Genomic DNA, 17129 nt, shown 5'->3' with positions numbered 1-17129 from the left:
CTCTTTACTTTCTTCCCCCTTCTCATAGGATACCTTCCACAGACAGCTTTTGATTTGACTGGATAATAGTTAATTAGAAACTCTATTAACTTTAACCAATTATAATGAGTGATGATCTTTCTTATTAAATTTCATTAAAAATTGATCCCAGTGATATATAAGCAGTGAATTTTATAAGTTAATTTATGACCTTGTCAATGTGTCTGTACATTTAAAATCTGCACTTGGACCACTTGTTATAATTATTTCTTTGTGTAGTAAAAGTTTTCCAGTTCCAGATTTTATTAAAAGCATTTGAAACTTCTCCGAAGAACAGGATATTGGTGGATGAAACTTCTCCGAAGAACAGGATATTGGTGGATATAATTTACTTTCTCAAACCCCAAGGCTAAAAATAATAGGAAAGAAACCAATCATGTAAAACTTCATTGAGTAGTACAACATTTTTCAACCTGCAAATGAAATGAACACTTACTTGATTTCCAGAGTGGTGTTTTAAAAGATTTTTGCCCCAAGATGTAAATGCTTTAATTCTTTTCTGGGCAATATGATACTCTCCTACAATGAAGTAGTAAATGAAAACTAACTTGAACCATCTGAATGTTCTGCAGAGAGAAAAGAGTAGATATGGTGAAAAAAACAGATTTTAAAAATCATTCATATTACCACAAATTGTTGGTTGAAGCAAAGATTTTAAGAGCCTTTAAGGAGGTTGAAGATTCAACAAGCAAATCAGTAACACCATAAAACAGTGCCCAAATATAGACATTAGAGTTTAGATTGTTTTAGCAATACAATTAGGCACAATTGAAGGAATATAATTTGGGCACAGAGAGCTGAGAAATGACAGTAGCAGATGGATTGTACCAATCTGCAGCAATCAGAGATGAATCGCTAGGTTTGAATGGTTGAATTTCAACTGATTCCTGTGCATTGATTTTATATCCTGACACTTTACTGAATTCCTGTTGAGTGGTTGAATTTTATATTTTGGAAGCCTACAAGATTCCTATAGCCAGAGGCTTCAAAAGAGACTATTTCGTCCAACCAGCCCAGAAGGAAACATTAAGTCTGTTACCTTCAATCATTTACTTGCATGGACAATAATGCCCTTGGGATGAACATCTTTGGACACAAATGTCAATAATCAACCTGATTTACAGGTGGATGATAATAGTGACTAATTTACATGCATTTCCCCCCTTCACCTCTTGTTCTTAAAATATCAGTGTGGTTGAAAATTGGCAGCTTTTATTATCCTTTTACTCCAATTTTTGGGTGCATTTTTGGTATTGAGGTATAACTGACATAAATTATATTAGTTTCAGGTATACAACAAGATAATTTTATATTTGTATATATTGCAAAATATCACTGTGATAAGTCTAGTTAACAGGTCACCATACATAGATACAGAATTTTTGTGTGTGTAATGAAAACTTTAAGATGTACTCTCTTATCAACTTTTTAAAAAAATTTCCTATCAACTTTCAAATATGAATATAGTATTATTAACTAGAGTTGCCATACTATCCATTACATCTACCATGACTTATTCATTTTATAACTGGAAGTTTGTACTTTTTGACTCCCTTCACCGATTTGGCCCATACCCTATCCTATTTCTTCCAACTATGAATTTGTTCCTGTTCTTGGTACCTATGAGGTTTTTTGTTTTTGTTTCTGTTTTTAAGATTCCACATATAAGTGAGATCACAGTTTTTGTCTTTCTCTGTCACTTAGCAACTCTCAAGGACTATCCATGTTGTCATAAAAGGCAAGATTCCTTTTTTTTTCTTTTTTGCAGATGAATAATATTCCGTATGTATATGTATCACAATTTCTGTATTCATCCCTCAATGGACAAATTGTTCCTGTATTTTGGTTATTGTAAATAATGTTGCAACAAACATGGGAATGCTTTATTTTTCTGAGGTAGTGTTTTTATTTTCTTTAGATAAATAACCAGAAGTAGAATTGCTGGAACATATTATAGGTCTATTTTTAACTTTTTGAGGAAACTTCATATTCTTTTCCATAGTGGCTGCACCAGTTGACATTCCCACAAACAGTGCACAAGGGTCCTTTTTTCTACATCCTTGTCAACACTTGTTATTGTCTTTTTTATAACAGCCGTTCTAAAAGGTGTGAGGTGATACTGCATTGTGGTTTTGATTTGCATTTCATTGATTATTAGTGATTTTGAGCATCTTTTCATGAATCTGTTGACCATAGCATGTCTTTGGAAAATATCTATTTGGATCCTCTGCTCACTTTTAAATTGTTTTTCTGAGTTTGTAATGAGCTCTTTTTGTATTTTTGGATAGGGTACCTGGTTGGCTGAGTCAGTAGATCATAAGACTTTTGATCATATGGATTGTGAGTTCAAGCCCCACACTGGGTGTACAAATTACTTAAAAAAATTAAAAATCTTCAAAAACCTGAATGGATGTTTTACATATTTTGGATATAAGCACCTTATTAAGTATATTTGCAAATATTTTCTCCCATTTAGTAGGCTGTCTTTTCACATTGTTGAGAGTGTTGTCTTTCTATTTTAATGTAGTCCCACTTATTTATCTATCTATTTATTTATTTATTTGTGTGTTTGTTTTTAATTTATTTTTATTTTCAGCATAACAGTATTCATTATTTTTGCACCACACCCAGTGCTCCATGCAATCCGTGCCCTCTATAATACCCACCACCTGGTACCCCGACCTCCCACCCTCTGCCCTTTCAAAACCCTCAGATTGTTTTTCAGAGTCCATAGTCTCTCATGGTTCACCTCCCCTTCCAATTTCCCCCAACTCCCTTCTCCTCTCTATCTCCCCATGTCCTCCATGCTATTTGTTATGCTCCACAGATAAGTGAAACCGTATGATAATTGACTCTCTCTGCTCGACTTATTTCATCACTTATTTATTTTTTATTCTGTTGCTTTTGCATTCAAAAAATCATTACCAAGACCTATGTCAAGGAGTTTACTGCTTGTGTTTTCTAGGATTTTTATGGTTTTAGGTCTTATGTTCACTTCTTTAATCCATTTTGAGTTAGTTTGAATGTAAAAAGCAATCTAGTGGTCCAGTTTTCCCATCACCATTTATTGAAGAGAATATTCTTTCACCATTGTATCTTTTTGGCTCCTTTGTCATAAATTAATTGACCATATATGCATGGATATATTTCTGGGCTCTCTATTCAATTGCATTGATCTATGTATTTGCTTTTATGCCAATACTATACTTACTCTTTTGATTACCACAGCTTTGTATACAGTTTGAAGTCAGGAAGCATGATCCCTCCAGCTTTGTTCTATATCCAGATTGCCATTAGCTATCTGGGGTCCTCTGTAGTTCTATACGAATTTTGGGACTGTTTGTCATGTACATATAAAAGCTGCATATAAAAATTTTTGCAGGAATTGCACTGAATATGTAGATTGCCTTGGATAGTATGGGTTTTTAACAATGCTAATTCTTGTAATTCATAAGTATAGGATGGCTTTTCACTTATTTATGTGTTCAATTTTGGTCACCAATGTCTTATGGTTTTCAATATACAGAACTTTCAACTCCTTGGTTAAATTTATTCCTAGGTATTTTATTCTTTTTGATGCAATTGTAAATGGGATCATTTTCTTAATTCCCTGATAGTTTGTTATCAATGTATAGAAACACAGAAGATTTTTTTGTATATAATTTTGTATCCTGCAACTTTACGAATTCATTTATTAGTTCTAATATATATATATATATATATATTTTTTTTTTTTTCTGGAGCTTTTGAGATTTTCCATATATAGTATTGTGTTTTCTATAAATGGTGGCAGTTTTACTTCTTCCATTCCAATTTGTATGTTTTTAATTTCTTTTCTTTTTTGCCTAATGCTCTTCCTAGGAATTCCAATACTATGTTAAATAAAAGTGGTAAGAGGGGACATCTTTGTTCCTGATCTTAGAGGAAAAGTTTTCAGCTGTTCACCATTGAGTATGATGTTAGTTTTGGTCATATATGGGCTCTATTATGTTGAAGTACATTCCCTCATTACCTTAGTCGCTATCCTTAAATCTTGAGATTTTATTAAGACACGATGTTGAATTTTGTCAAAAGCTTTCTCTATGTCTCCTGAGATAATCATATGATTTTTATCCTTCATCTTATTGTGTGATATCACAGTTATTTTTACTACTTTTTTCTTTTAAGCTCAGACTAGCTTTATAAATGATCAATCCCCTATCTTTACTATATATTTACCTTCCCAGTGAAATTTATTCTTTCATATGTGTTCTTGTTACTAATTAGTACCCTTTTCAGCTTAAGGAAGTCCCTTCACCATTTCTTGTAAGACCAGTTTAATGGTGATGAACTCCTTTAGTTTTTGTTCATCCAGAAAACTCTTTATTTCTCCTTCAATTCTGAGTGCTAATTGCTGGGTAGAGTATTCTTGGTTGGAGTTTTTTTTTTTTTTTCACACTTTAAATATATTGTGCCACTCCCTTTTGGCCTGTAAAGGTCTTATGGTCTTTTGGGAGTTCCTATGAAACAAATTATTTTTCTTTTGCTGGTTTTCAAATTCTCTCATCTTTAACTTTTGACATTTTAATTATAATATATCTTGTTGGGGTCTCTTTTGGTTCATCTTATTTGGAACACTCTGGGCTTCCCAGATCTGGATGTCTGTTTCTTTCTTCAGCTTAGAAAAATTTTCAACCATTATTTTTTCAAATAAGATTTCTGCCTCTTTCCCTTTTCTTTTCCTTCTGGGAGTCCTATGAAGTGAATGTTAGTTCATTTAGTACTGTTTTGTAAGTCCCTTAATTTATCTTCATTTTTTTTTCTCTATTCTTTTTGTTATTGCTTTGTGTTCTCTTGCATTGTCTTTCAGTTAACTGATCCTTTATTCTGCTTCATCTAGTCTGTTGCTGAACCCCTCTAGTGAATTTTTTTTTTTTTTTATTCAGTTCGGGTATTTTATTCTTCAGCTCTGTGACTTCTGTTTGGTGCTTTCTTATACTTCTCATCTCTTTGTTGAACTTTTACTGTGTTTGCACATTCTTCCCTTTATTTCAGTGAGCAAACTATCTCTATGACTGTTATTTTGAACTCTTTATCTGGTAAATCACTCATCTCTGTTTCAATATTTTCCCCACTTATGTTCTATATTGTTCTTTCATTTGAAACACATTTCTGTTTCTTCATTTTGCTTGACTGTGTTGGTTTCTATACAGCCAATGAAAAAAACACCTCTGTTTTAAAGAAGTGGCCTAATATAGGAGATGATGCATGTTGTTCAACTGTGCCCCAGCTCTTGGTTTTCTCTCAACCCTTTATGCTTGTCCAAGTAGCTATTATATTTTTAATAATACCTAGTACTTAAGGATGTGCTAAATCTGTCAGTGTTTCAAAGGGGAGAATCTCAATGCCAAGATCTGGGCTGATTAGAAGCCAGACCCATATACTATGCAAATATATAGTCCTACCGGACTGTAAGCATAAATCCCACTGGCAAAAAGAGCCAGGCAATCTGGAGGTGTCCCTTGGGCAGGAGAAACAAAACTGAGGATCCAGACAAGTGCATAAGCTCTCCTCTGTGAGATACTGGTGAGCTGGAGCAAGGGAGGCAAGGAGTGCCAAGATGGCATCTAAAACAAGCATTCCTTGAGAGTAACTTGGTGGGCCACTAGATGAGTACCAAACTTGAAGCTTGCCCCTGAGGCTAAAGCAAAGAAGCAAAGAAACTGTCTATTCAGACTCTCTGCCCATTTTTAAAAAAATTTTTTTTAAATTTTATTTATCCATTTGTCAGAGAGAGAGAGAGAGAGAGAACGAGCGAGCACAAGTTGGGGGAGGGGCAGTGGGAGAAGCAGGCTCCCTGCCCAGCAAGGGGCCAGATGTGGGACTCGATCCCAGAACCGTGGAATCATGACCTGAGCCGAAGGCAGCCGCTTAACCAACTGAGTCACCCAGGTGTCCCTCTCTGCCCATTTTTAACTGATTTTTAAAAAACGTTTTAATTTAAATTCATTAGCTAACCTACAGTATATTAATTTCAGTGTACAATTTAGTTATTAAACACCTCCATACAATACCCTGTGCTCATTCCAATAAATGCACTCCTTAATCCCCATCACCTATTTAATCTATCCTCTCACCAACCTCCACACTGATAACCATCAGTTTGTTCTCTATAGTTAAAGAGTCCATTTCCTGGTTTGCCTCTTTTTTCCCCAATGCTTGTTTGATTTCTTAAATTTCACAGATGAGTGTAATCATATGGTATCTTTCTCGTTTTGCTTGGCATACTCTCTAGCTCCATCCACATCATTGCAAACTACATGATGTCATTTTATTTTTATGGTTGAGTAATATTCCACTACACACACACACACACACACACACATATGGATAAAGAAGATCATCAGTTGATGGATACTTGCGCTATTTCCATAGTTTGACTATTGTAGACAATGCTGCTATAAACACTAGGGTGCATGTATCCCTTTTCACTAGTATTTTTTTTATCCTTTGGGTATATTCCTAGTAGTGTAATTGCTGGATTGTAAGGTAGATCTATTTTTATATTTTTGAGGAAATACCATATTGTTTTCAGATTTTTTTTTTCTTAAGATTTTATTTATTTAAGAGAGAGCATGAGCAGGGGGAGCAGCAGTTTGGGGGAAGGAGGGAAAGAATCTTAGGCAGATTCTGTGCTGAGCCTAGAGCCTGAGACGGGGCTTGATTTCAGAGCTCTGAGATCATGACCCAAGCTTAAACCAAGAGTCAGACACTCAGCCAACTGAGCCACCCAGGCGCCTGTTTTTCAGATTTTTTATTTAAATTTTTAACCTGACCCAGAATTGTATTCTCCTAGACCATAGCTCACTGGCAAGTTGCATGATGTGCCAAGTTTGGCTTACTGTGGCTCAGGTAGATAGCTTGCTAAGGAAGGAATTCTTTCTCAGATGAGACTCATGTTTTATCCCTCATTAAAAAAAAAAAAAGTTAGAAATTTCTGTAAGTTTAAACAATTGAGAGGATGTAACACTAGTATGCTATATAAAGGTTAGCACAGTGGTACTGGAGGGAAGGAGAATGTTTAATAATCTTTAATAAAGTTCATTACAGGAAATAATACAATTTTACTAAGTATAAACAGTAAAAGTTATGTTCTTCAACTTTAATAGAAATTGTCTAAACAAAATTTTATAGGCACAAAAGATTTTTTTTTAAAGATTTTATTTATTTATTTAACAGAGAGAGAGAGAGGAGATCACAAGTAGGTAGAGAGGCAGGCAGAGAGGGAGGGAGGCAGGCTCTCCTTTGAGCAGAGAGCCTGATGTGGGGCTTGATCCCAGGACCGCGAGACCACGACCTGAGCTGAAGGCAGAGGTTTTAACCCACTGAGCCACTCAGGCGCCCCTAGGCACAAAAGATTTAAGTTAAACGAGGCAGCTAAGTTACTTCAATTTTTTCTTTTGTACTAAGTGAATCTAGAAAAGGTAATTTTCAAGTAAATTTAAAAAAAGGTCTTTTTTTGGGTAATTTAGTTCTTGATATAGCTGAAAATTTATTTAGATAAACAACACAGAAACATTTGAAATCCTTTAGTTTTGAGCAAATTAAAAATATTTTTAAAGCTTTTTCTTTCCATCTTGATTCTCCTAGACTACATCAAAGCGCCTCAATTCTGGGCCTCTAGTTCTTAAATCCAAAGGACATCACAGTGTATGTAAAATACCATCCCTGATTGTGTGTAGTAAAACAATTACTAGCTATCTGTGGCAGTCACTCATACATTTTGCAGCAGGCATTTTGATTTCAGCTCTATGCTGAATTTTGTAATTTAATATAAATAGGGATGTTGCTTAGCCTCAGAAGATGAATGACCAACACAGATTATGGGAATTAATTCTGGATTAATATGATCAAATTATTGTGATTTTCAGCATATCATTTAGGTATTTGAAACTTTAACTTAGTATACAATGATAACATGCTTTATTCTGTTTTGCTTAGTTGTAGAAAAAAAATGCCTGAGGTAGATTAATACCAAATGTTGGATTTTTTTCCCCCCATGCCTTCCTTGGTCACTGTTCATTATTAACTGTGCAGTAAGTTTATGGGCTATATTTAGTTACAAATAACAACTATCCTCTATAAAACTTGAGAGTATATGGAATTTAAGCCTGTTATTTTATTAAATAAAAATGATAAATCAAGAGGAAATGTTCAATATTCTACTTATATATGCATGGGACTATCACCTTAGTTGGGTTAGATACACTGTTAATGAACATGTTTGTGAGTACCCCAAGTAATGCATCTCAAGGCAAGAGAAAATGCCAAATTCTTTAAAACTGATAACATTTCAGAGCAACTAGAATCCATACATTGTGCAGAATGATGATTAAAACAGTGACCACCAATTTGTCAGAAAACTCCCATTAACTTTGAATAGAAGCCAACTATTTTCTAGAGGCATGTGATTACACAAAGGCAAAAATGAAGCTGAATTTTGCTAAATAGTAAACCATCAACATCAAAACTTACACAACAGGTATCTGGTCTTGACAGTTTTGAGTCAATCCAGACAGCAATGTGGTGATGGCACTCTTAGGACATACAGCTTTACCAGGCACTCTTAGGACATATAGCTTTACCAATATCTTTGATAACACGGAAGATGTTACTGGGTAGAAGCACATGGATATCAACAACTCCTGAGTTGGAAAGTGTTTCAGAAGAGTCTGATTCTGAAAGAAAGCATTGTGCCATATTATTGATAGTTTTTTTTTTCTTTTTAGTGGAATAAAATAATGGTAACTCTTAATAATTAATGGCACTTAGGTGAAATACAGTATTAAACATTCACTCAATGACAGAGACATAGTATCTTCTGAAAGCTCTGCAAGTAAATCAGTCAATGCTAAAACATGGCTATATCTTTAGTTTTTCCTTGGAAAGAACCTTAAAACAACAACAACAACAAAACACAGAAATAAACTAATTGAAGGTTATAGGCAAGCCATATCAAGTATTTTTATATTGAAATATTAATATATAAATCAGAGTACCACTGACTAGTTCATATTTCAATTTACCCATGTTAAAACACAAAACTGACAAACAGTTTCTCTAATTATTATTACACTTTGACATAAAGACATTTCACATGCATGCTTACAGCAAAAGAGGGACACATAATTTGAGATTCCAGCCAAATTTTAATTTCTTGGAGCTGTTTATCATCTGTAATTCTCTTCTTCAGCCTCCTTCCTGCTGCCTACCTTTGGCCAATTATTACTTCTCAGTACCATCACCAGTACAAGGACAAAAAATATGAAATAGAGAGTAAAATCAGTCCTTCTGGTAATTTAATAGTTCTAGTAAAGGGATTAATAAAAGGATATAAGTAATGTCCAAAATGAACTTGTACATTTATTAATGAACCCCAATTATTCCTACCACCTTCCCCACACAGATATTTGAGTTTTGTACATGTATATGCTTTTGTATGGATGGAACTTTAAGGAAAAATTTTGAGATACAGAAACACATGCCTGGGTGGCTCAGTCATTAAGTCTCTGCCTTCTGGCTCAGGTCATGATCCCAGGATCCTGGGATACAACCACGGCCCGGCTCAGTGGGAAAACTGCTTCTCCCTCTCCCACTTCCCATGCTTGTATTTCACCTCTTGCTGTCTCTCTCCCTGTCAAATAAATAAAATCTTAAAAAAATATATATATAGAAACACATATCCAAATTTATAAGGTAAAATAACACATATATACTTTTAGTTTCATTTTGGTAAGAGCAATAAATGAGACAGATTTTCATCATCAATTTCAAAGCTGTTTGCATCTAATTATTTATTAATTACATAATCACAATATTTTAATTGATTTTATCTGAATTTGTGAGCAATGGGTTTCTTTCCAAAAAAGTATTTCTACAGTATTCTTACAATGCTCTGAAGATCCTATAGTATGCCATTTTTATCAGTTCATCAGAATAGGACTACTATGCTCAAAGATAGAAATGCCAATAAACACTTAGAACTGTACTGAAACGAAAGCCCAAAAGGAAGATGGAAAAACTCTAAAGATATGTTTAGAAAATTACTCAAAACTACTATAGTACTATATGAGCACAGCTATGCTCCACAAATCCACCTTTAATAAAAAAGAAAATTAAAATAGTGCTAAACATAAAAAAAAAACCTTTTCTAAGCTTACAGCCTTGAAAATATTCTTTTATCAAAAATGGAGAATTCATATTTTTGTGTTATTAATATGTTACAGTAATTGTTAATATAATTTGCATTGATTCACTTCAATGAAAAAACAAAAGTCTACAGAAAACTCTTCTATTTGTAGTCGTGCTCAATCAAGAATGCCAAGGTGTAGGATATTTAAGATGTCTCTAAATCAGACTGTTTTTTTGTATTTAAAGTAATTTCTAGAAAAATTTGCTCCCTATAAGTTATCATGTCTTCTACATCTTTGTAGACAAGCATTTCTTCAATGGACAACAGTTTATAGTTATTCAGGCTGAATGCTGATTTGTTCTGTATAGCATTTAACATTTTCAGGGATAGTATAACTGAATCACTTAAAGAAGAACAAACTGGGAAAATACGAGCATTCCACAAACTCAAACATGTCTTGTTTCCAGAGAACATTTCCTCTGTAACTTCCAGATTCCAAATATCTAAGCATGACAGGAAACAGACTCCAAAGAATTGAAGTAACTTTATATCTGACAATGTTTTAACATTCTTTTTCAAGTTGTCTTGCACTCCAAATGCCATAGTTGAATACTTTAAGTGTCCATTCATCTTCAAGCTTAAGGAACACACAAAAGAATATGCAGGCAGAACAGCTGCTGTTATGATATGACAACCACTAATAATGCAGTTTTCCCCAACTGAAACATCAGGCCCCAATCTGGAATACTCCACAACTGAGCCAGCTGCCACAGAACACCTTGAATCCAGTATACTTTGAATGATACAGGATGTATTACCAGAACTTTCCGATATTGCAGAAAAGATGCTAAAAGCTATGGACTGTAAGCCAAGTTCTGACTTCAAATTGCTATCTGAAGTAAAATGAAACAAATATTCTTCGGTTGTTCCGATGTGATAAAATTTGGAGTTATTAAGAACAATAACATTTAATGAGGTTCCTTTAAGAAGATGAAATATTCTCTGCCTAATATCTATCAACTCTGCTTCTTCTTTAGTGACATTTGCTGTGTTTCTGGTGTACTCCACAGTTGCTCCAGGTCCCAAAGCTTGCAGAAAGTCTCCATAGGCATCTATTTCACAGTTCAATGTGCCTATTTTCTCATAAAAAGCAAGTAACTTTTTTGCTGATTTATGATCCATATAAAACAAGCTGTCCGTGTAGACATACTCAGAGTCTAACTTAAGAGGAGTATCACCCCTAGCAAAGTCCTGTTGAGAAATATTTCCCGGTCTACATACAGCATGAAATTGATGCATCTTTTCTATGCTGGGCTTATGAAGGAAACGATGGCAAGACCTGTATTCAAGGTCTCTATATTCTAATTCATCAAAAGGTTCTAAGACAAATACTCCATGTGTGGTACCAACAGTCAAACTAGAAGGATGAGCTAAAGCAGTAAAGCCAGGTTTGTCAAATCTAATAAACTCACATTCTCCGATACTATAAAGTTCAATATCATCTGCACAGGTAACCAGAATCCCAGGATTCATATGTGAGGGGAAATCAATGTACATGGCTAGTTTTAATTCCAACATCTGATAAATGGGGTTACCAAAAGGTAATGCAGTGAAAATTTTGCCCAGAGCACTTGCATTTGGAAGGCGTTGGCTGTAACCACCTATATAAAATTAAACAAAATAACTATTTAAAAATGTTTATAAGTCTCTTAAGATTTTAAAAACCCAGGGGGATCAGTTATAACCAAAATATCTCTAAACATATTTAATATATATAATACAGTACAGTAGCTCAGGAAAGAATAGTAAATTCCAGGTTACAAATTCAAGACCAATTCTCCTGTAGTGATTTAATATAATGCAATGTGGGATTAGGAAAAAATTCTATTATATTATATTTTAGAGGCTTTTAATTGTTTTGAATTAATTGTGCAACTAGTTCAGAGAACCATGGGCTAAAAAATGATCTTATATCCATATTTTAAATGATAAATTGAAATTGCAACAACATTTGAACTCCTATATTAAGAATCCACTTCATAGAGGGGGGAAAAATCACAAAAAACTAAAATACCAATTCTAAAGTAAAATTATTAAACAGTAATTTCCAGATGCAGTATTTTTCCTCAAATTATTACATACATTTAAAGGAAGTAAAGGTACATTTACTTAAAAGCATTTAAAATTTATACTTGTTTTTAATTTAAACAGGCTTTTTCAATCTGAGTCTTAGGACTTTAATTCCTTGAAAAGCATGTTCTCTTAAGTACATTAAATACCTTACATCATTTTTATGTAATTAATTATACTGAGGAGCCGCATTAAATAGTAGAAAGAGACAAAAACAGGTTCAAACTCTGGTTCACCACTTTTTAGTTGTTCCATCTTGGATTTACTCCAAATCAGCAAATGTAGAATACTTGCTTTATTGTGTTTTATGTAAAACATTTGGCACACGATATGTTGTTCAACAAATGAGAGCTAATACTTTCTACTTTTCTCCTTTTCCAAAGACTAGCCAATTCTTAAGTTTAGCATTGTAAGATTAACCTTTTTCCCACTATGTATTTTCTAGTGTCTACCTTAGATTTTACTAAGTCGGTAATAAGTAATATTGGTTTTGGAATAAGCTATAAAGTAGAATTTTTCTACTTTTTTAGAGTTAGTCTTAAAATCAGAACATGGATGCTTTACTCGATACTATCTTTACAAAGAATCATTGTTCTATGAATCCTAAGAAATAAAGTGCTTTGAAAGCCATGTAGATGAATGGCTCTAAAATACCTGTCCCTGAACTCGTGCCAGTCTATAATAACATTTTCATCAGCTCCAATACATACAGAAAAATAACAGAGGTTTGCATATAACCCAAATTTTCATACAATGAAGTTTATTGATTAAGAAAACTATTCTCCTGAGATTATTTCTTTCCCACTTTCCTGCTCTAAAATGTCCTCTTTTGTGTGTGATTTTCCCTTACATACTTTCTTGTCCTCTCCATGTTTTGTCACTACCCTTCCTTTTGTTTTTAAACTCTTTTAAGAATAGTAGACTTTTGCCACCGACAATCAGATACAAATGTGTGGTAGGTTTTGGCAAAAGTCTGGTAATCACAGTGCTAAGCCAGCCTCTCCCCTACAATAATAATCCCTTTTAAAGAATTATCAAGAAATGTTCATATTTTGATGGGTTCTATTTTAGGAACATAATTTTCTATATACATACTAAAAACAATATCCATGAAAAGTTGATGATATTATGTGATCTATAAAGATACATTTGTGAAAAAACATTATGTTGCTTACAACTTTAAAATGTCTAGAAAAACATAAAATAATGTTTTCAAAACACAGTAATTTCAAAGAAAAAAATTTTAAAAAAGGAGAAGTATTTGCAAGATAGAAAAAAGTCCCTAAAATATCAAAGGTAAAATGTCAATTAGTGAAAAAGAAAATGTGTAACTTTACCAGAATGAATTAATAGGACGGTAAAAGAATTCCATTTATTGCCATATAGCTTTTCCAAACATCGAAGGGCACAAAGTGTGGATCCTCCATTTCCTTAAAAACAAAAGTTAAAGAACGCAATTAATTTCATAGAAACTTACTGAGAATTTGTAATTACAATAAAAAGTTAGGTGTTTTAAGGTTGAGGATTGGGCCTTTGGCTCACAATTAACTAGCTGAAGAGCAAAGGTATGGGCAAAAGAGTCACATTAAACACACATTTCACAGTATTTAAATAGATAAATAATTAGCAGTGGAATCCAGAGATTAGCACTTGGTAATAAATGATGAGCACTGAAATCTCCTGAAAATAAAGAAGTAATATATTAGACAATTTGCAACACAAAAAGACAGTAAGTATACATGTTCATTTGAAATTACAAATTAAAAAACCCATTAAAATAATTCTCCCACATGGCAAAATCAAATATTTGAGTTAGATTTCCTTTCTAAAGTTTCTTAGAACCTGGTGTTCTTAAAAATATCTTAAATATAACTACACTTACTAGTTACCTTGGGCAAGTTATTTAACTCTCTCTGCCTCAGACTCTCTTCTATATGATAGGAACCATAAAAGTACTGACTGCACCATTATGAGGATTAACACAGGTTAATTAGAACAATGCCAATGTCAGATATAAATAGCCTCTGTTGTATCAAGAGGCTTCAGCTTTGAGTATCACAAAGAAAATGGCCCCCAGAAAAATAGCAAGTATTTTTATTTGCAGCGGAAGGTCAAAGGCAAGGTTGAGTTAAACTGGGTTTTTAAAGTAAGTACCTGTGATATTGGGCCATTAGACTGTGCTCTTTTGCTTTCTGCATCATGGTTCCAAGAGGCTAAGTATGTGTGTGTATTTATTTTTTTCCCCTGATTTGCAATCTTCATGTAAATTTCTGAACGATGGAGTTGAGAAGGACCTTAAGAGTCCTAACAATAAAGTCCAAAAGAATATTCATCACCTAAGTAAATTTATTAACATTAATAAAATTCTCTTTTAAGTAACATTCTGTGAGTTTTTCATGGTAAGTCACAATGTGTAAGAACAACGCTATGTCTTTAATCTTTCTTAAAAAATTGTAAATTTACATTAAATTTTTAAAGTTTGGAAAGCCTAGAGGAAGAAAGATATAGAGCTCATAAACTTGAGCCATAGGAAAGCTTTTCTTCAGTGATCATTATGCCTAGAACCTATAATTTAAATCTGACCATAGAGAGAGTACCGATTTTGACTCCAGCAGGATCAACAAAAACATGATATTGAACTCCAAGGGGTAGCTCCTTTTTTTTCAGCTTTTCTGACAGCTGTTGCTTATAAGCAAGCTCCTGTTTTTCATCAGCTGCTGTTATTGCAACGATGTCCCAGAATTCTCCAGCTGCCACAGGTTTGCCTATGTGGAAGAAGCAAGGGAATAAGTATTAGAAATCTCTAGCTGGTCTAAGTTTACCACTTTGGAAAGAAAAAAAAAAAAGATTATCTTCATAAACCTATCTTCTCATAATTAGAGAATAATTCGTGGGTAGGTAGGATAATTCAAACTAGTTCTATTGAAGACTGTTCACAAATTTTGATTTTTTTCTCTTAGATTACTTGCTCCTTTTATGGTTTACAGTTCACTTATTTAATATTCTGAAAGTTGTTAGGTTTCTTAAGAAGTACTTTTGCCTTGCTAAAATTTACTTTGATTCTTAAATAACAAGAGACAAAAAGAATAAATGAATCTCCAGCTGTGAAAATCAATTTTTATGTATCAGGACCATTTATTGGCTAAGTACAATTCAACCCAAAGATCCATTCCTCCAATGTTGCTATTTATAAATTTAGGTCCTTTATTTTTTATTACCTTAAGTAATGCAAAGCCATGCAAGTTTACAAAGGCTTTGAAGTATGACCTAAAATTCTGGATAACAGAAAAGTTCCCAACTCCCTGATGAACTCATTAAAAAAAGACTGAATATTTGGTAGACAGTTGGAAGCTCTTCTTTATTGGTACACAAGGTGATAAGGATTCTTATAGTTAACAGACAGGATTTGTCCAAACCTAACAGTCCTGAATATCCTACTGTCTTCCAAGTATTATTTCCTGTATTTTTGATGAAGTTACTGCATTAAAAATTATTTTAATTTTTAAATTATTTTAAATTATTTTACTGCATTATTTTAATGCAGTAACTTCATCAAAAATAGAATTTTATTAGATAGTTGTACAAAGAATGACAAATAACACAGCTTTATTTATTTTTTTGATACAAACTTCCCCTTTTAGATTTTTAACCTATAATTCCTCTGTGTCTTGTTCTGTTTTTTACTCAGTTTGCATTCACAGCATGGAACGAATTGGTGAAGGAGGTAAGGGGACTGTAGAATGCTAAAATCAGATATGTATTGATCAAAACACTGTGCTTTAGATCATTTACATTTATTTTAAATAACTTTCCTTAATGAGCTAACCAAATGCATAACTTGGATTTACAGCTTCCCTAATCAGATTAGTATTTTCTTTCTTCTTCCTTCTCTCTTATTTTGATATATATATGTTACTAGGAATAAAGTCAAAGAAATAAAGTAACAACATAATGTAAGGAAAGGGTAGTGGCAGAATTTAAAAAAAAAAAAAAAATCAAGAGCGTAAGCTACAGCTGGGCCTGCGTCCTAAGCCCCAAGGTGAGAAGCAGACAGGAAGTGACAGTCCAGCAAATTTCCCCAAACGTAAAGCACCCTCCCGGTCCACTGCCGGGAATAGTTGGGGTTCCCTCTTTGCTACCTCTCAGCTCTGAAAACCTCCTCAATTTTCGCTGGGTGGCTTCTCGCAGAGTTACGCCTAGGGGTGCAAGCGCAGCAGCCATAGCAACACCTTCCCGGACACCAGCAGAAGCCTTCCAAGTCTCTGCCGCCGGCACAGCACGCATGCGCACCCGAATGCAACGCGTTCCTGAGTCCGTTTTCTCCTCTGTCCCGCCCTTTACGTGCGTCCCTCACGTAACCACGCCCCCGAAGCTCTGGCCCGCCGCGAGAAAACCTAGAGGGACCGAGTCCAGAGTCGGGCCTCGTTTCCCTAGCAACCGTCTCCGGAACAGATGAACACCTAGCGATTTGACGGATTGTGCCGGGTCTGGGCCGTTTGTTCCCAACTCATAAGGCCTTGCAGCCCAGTTGACCCGGTGAGTGGTTAGTGTTGGGCGATAAAATTGCTAGAACCGACCCGTTAAGAAGACAAAATCACAATTTATCTTCCATCTCTCTCGAAAAGTGGTGCGTCCTTTCTAACTCGCGGTTTGTTTCAGCCAGGAACAGTTCCCAAAGACCTCTTGACAGTTAATTCCTCCCACCGTGTCGTCATCTGAAGACATTTGCTCCAAGCCCACGTCCAGATATATAGTCTGAACATGAAAAATCTGTATTCTGTTCAGGAAC

The 17129-nt window shown here is 34.2% G+C and overlaps 2 protein-coding genes across 3 annotated transcripts in view; one reads left to right on the top strand and one right to left on the bottom strand.

Annotated features, from left to right (window-relative positions):
- Nucleotides 1-9833: 9833 nt before the first annotated feature.
- FPGT (fucose-1-phosphate guanylyltransferase) lies at nucleotides 9834-16650 on the bottom strand. 2 transcript variants are annotated; one of them, XM_004758191.3, is made up of 4 exons: nucleotides 16480-16650; nucleotides 14938-15105; nucleotides 13678-13770; nucleotides 9834-11871 (listed from the first exon to the last, which is right to left on the bottom strand). In XM_004758191.3, the coding sequence occupies exons 1-4, from the start codon at nucleotides 16622-16624 to the stop codon at nucleotides 10415-10417; spliced, it is 1863 nt and encodes a 620-aa protein (XP_004758248.1). In that variant the 5' UTR covers nucleotides 16625-16650; the 3' UTR covers nucleotides 9834-10414. The 2 variants fall into 2 exon arrangements, with proteins under 2 accessions (XP_004758248.1, XP_044920661.1); XM_045064726.1 differs by having other exon boundaries at nucleotides 10891-11057; nucleotides 16480-16649.
- A 39-nt stretch (nucleotides 16651-16689) lies between these two features.
- Nucleotides 16690-17129, top strand: part of LRRIQ3 (leucine rich repeats and IQ motif containing 3) — a 221244-nt gene continuing 220804 nt past the window's right edge. Inside the window, exon 1 of the mRNA XM_004758195.3 lies at nucleotides 16690-16876. The gene's annotated coding sequence lies outside the window, so the exon portion shown is untranslated. The remainder of the gene's footprint in view (nucleotides 16877-17129) is intronic.

This window comes from Mustela putorius, unplaced genomic scaffold (genome assembly GCF_011764305.1).
Source record: "Mustela putorius furo isolate JIRA1106 unplaced genomic scaffold, ASM1176430v1.1 tig00003853_pilon_pilon_pilon, whole genome shotgun sequence".
In the NCBI taxonomy this organism is placed as follows: Eukaryota; Metazoa; Chordata; class Mammalia; order Carnivora; family Mustelidae; genus Mustela; species Mustela putorius.
Note: the sequence above shows the minus strand (reverse complement) of the source record. Positions and strands in the feature narration are given on the sequence as shown.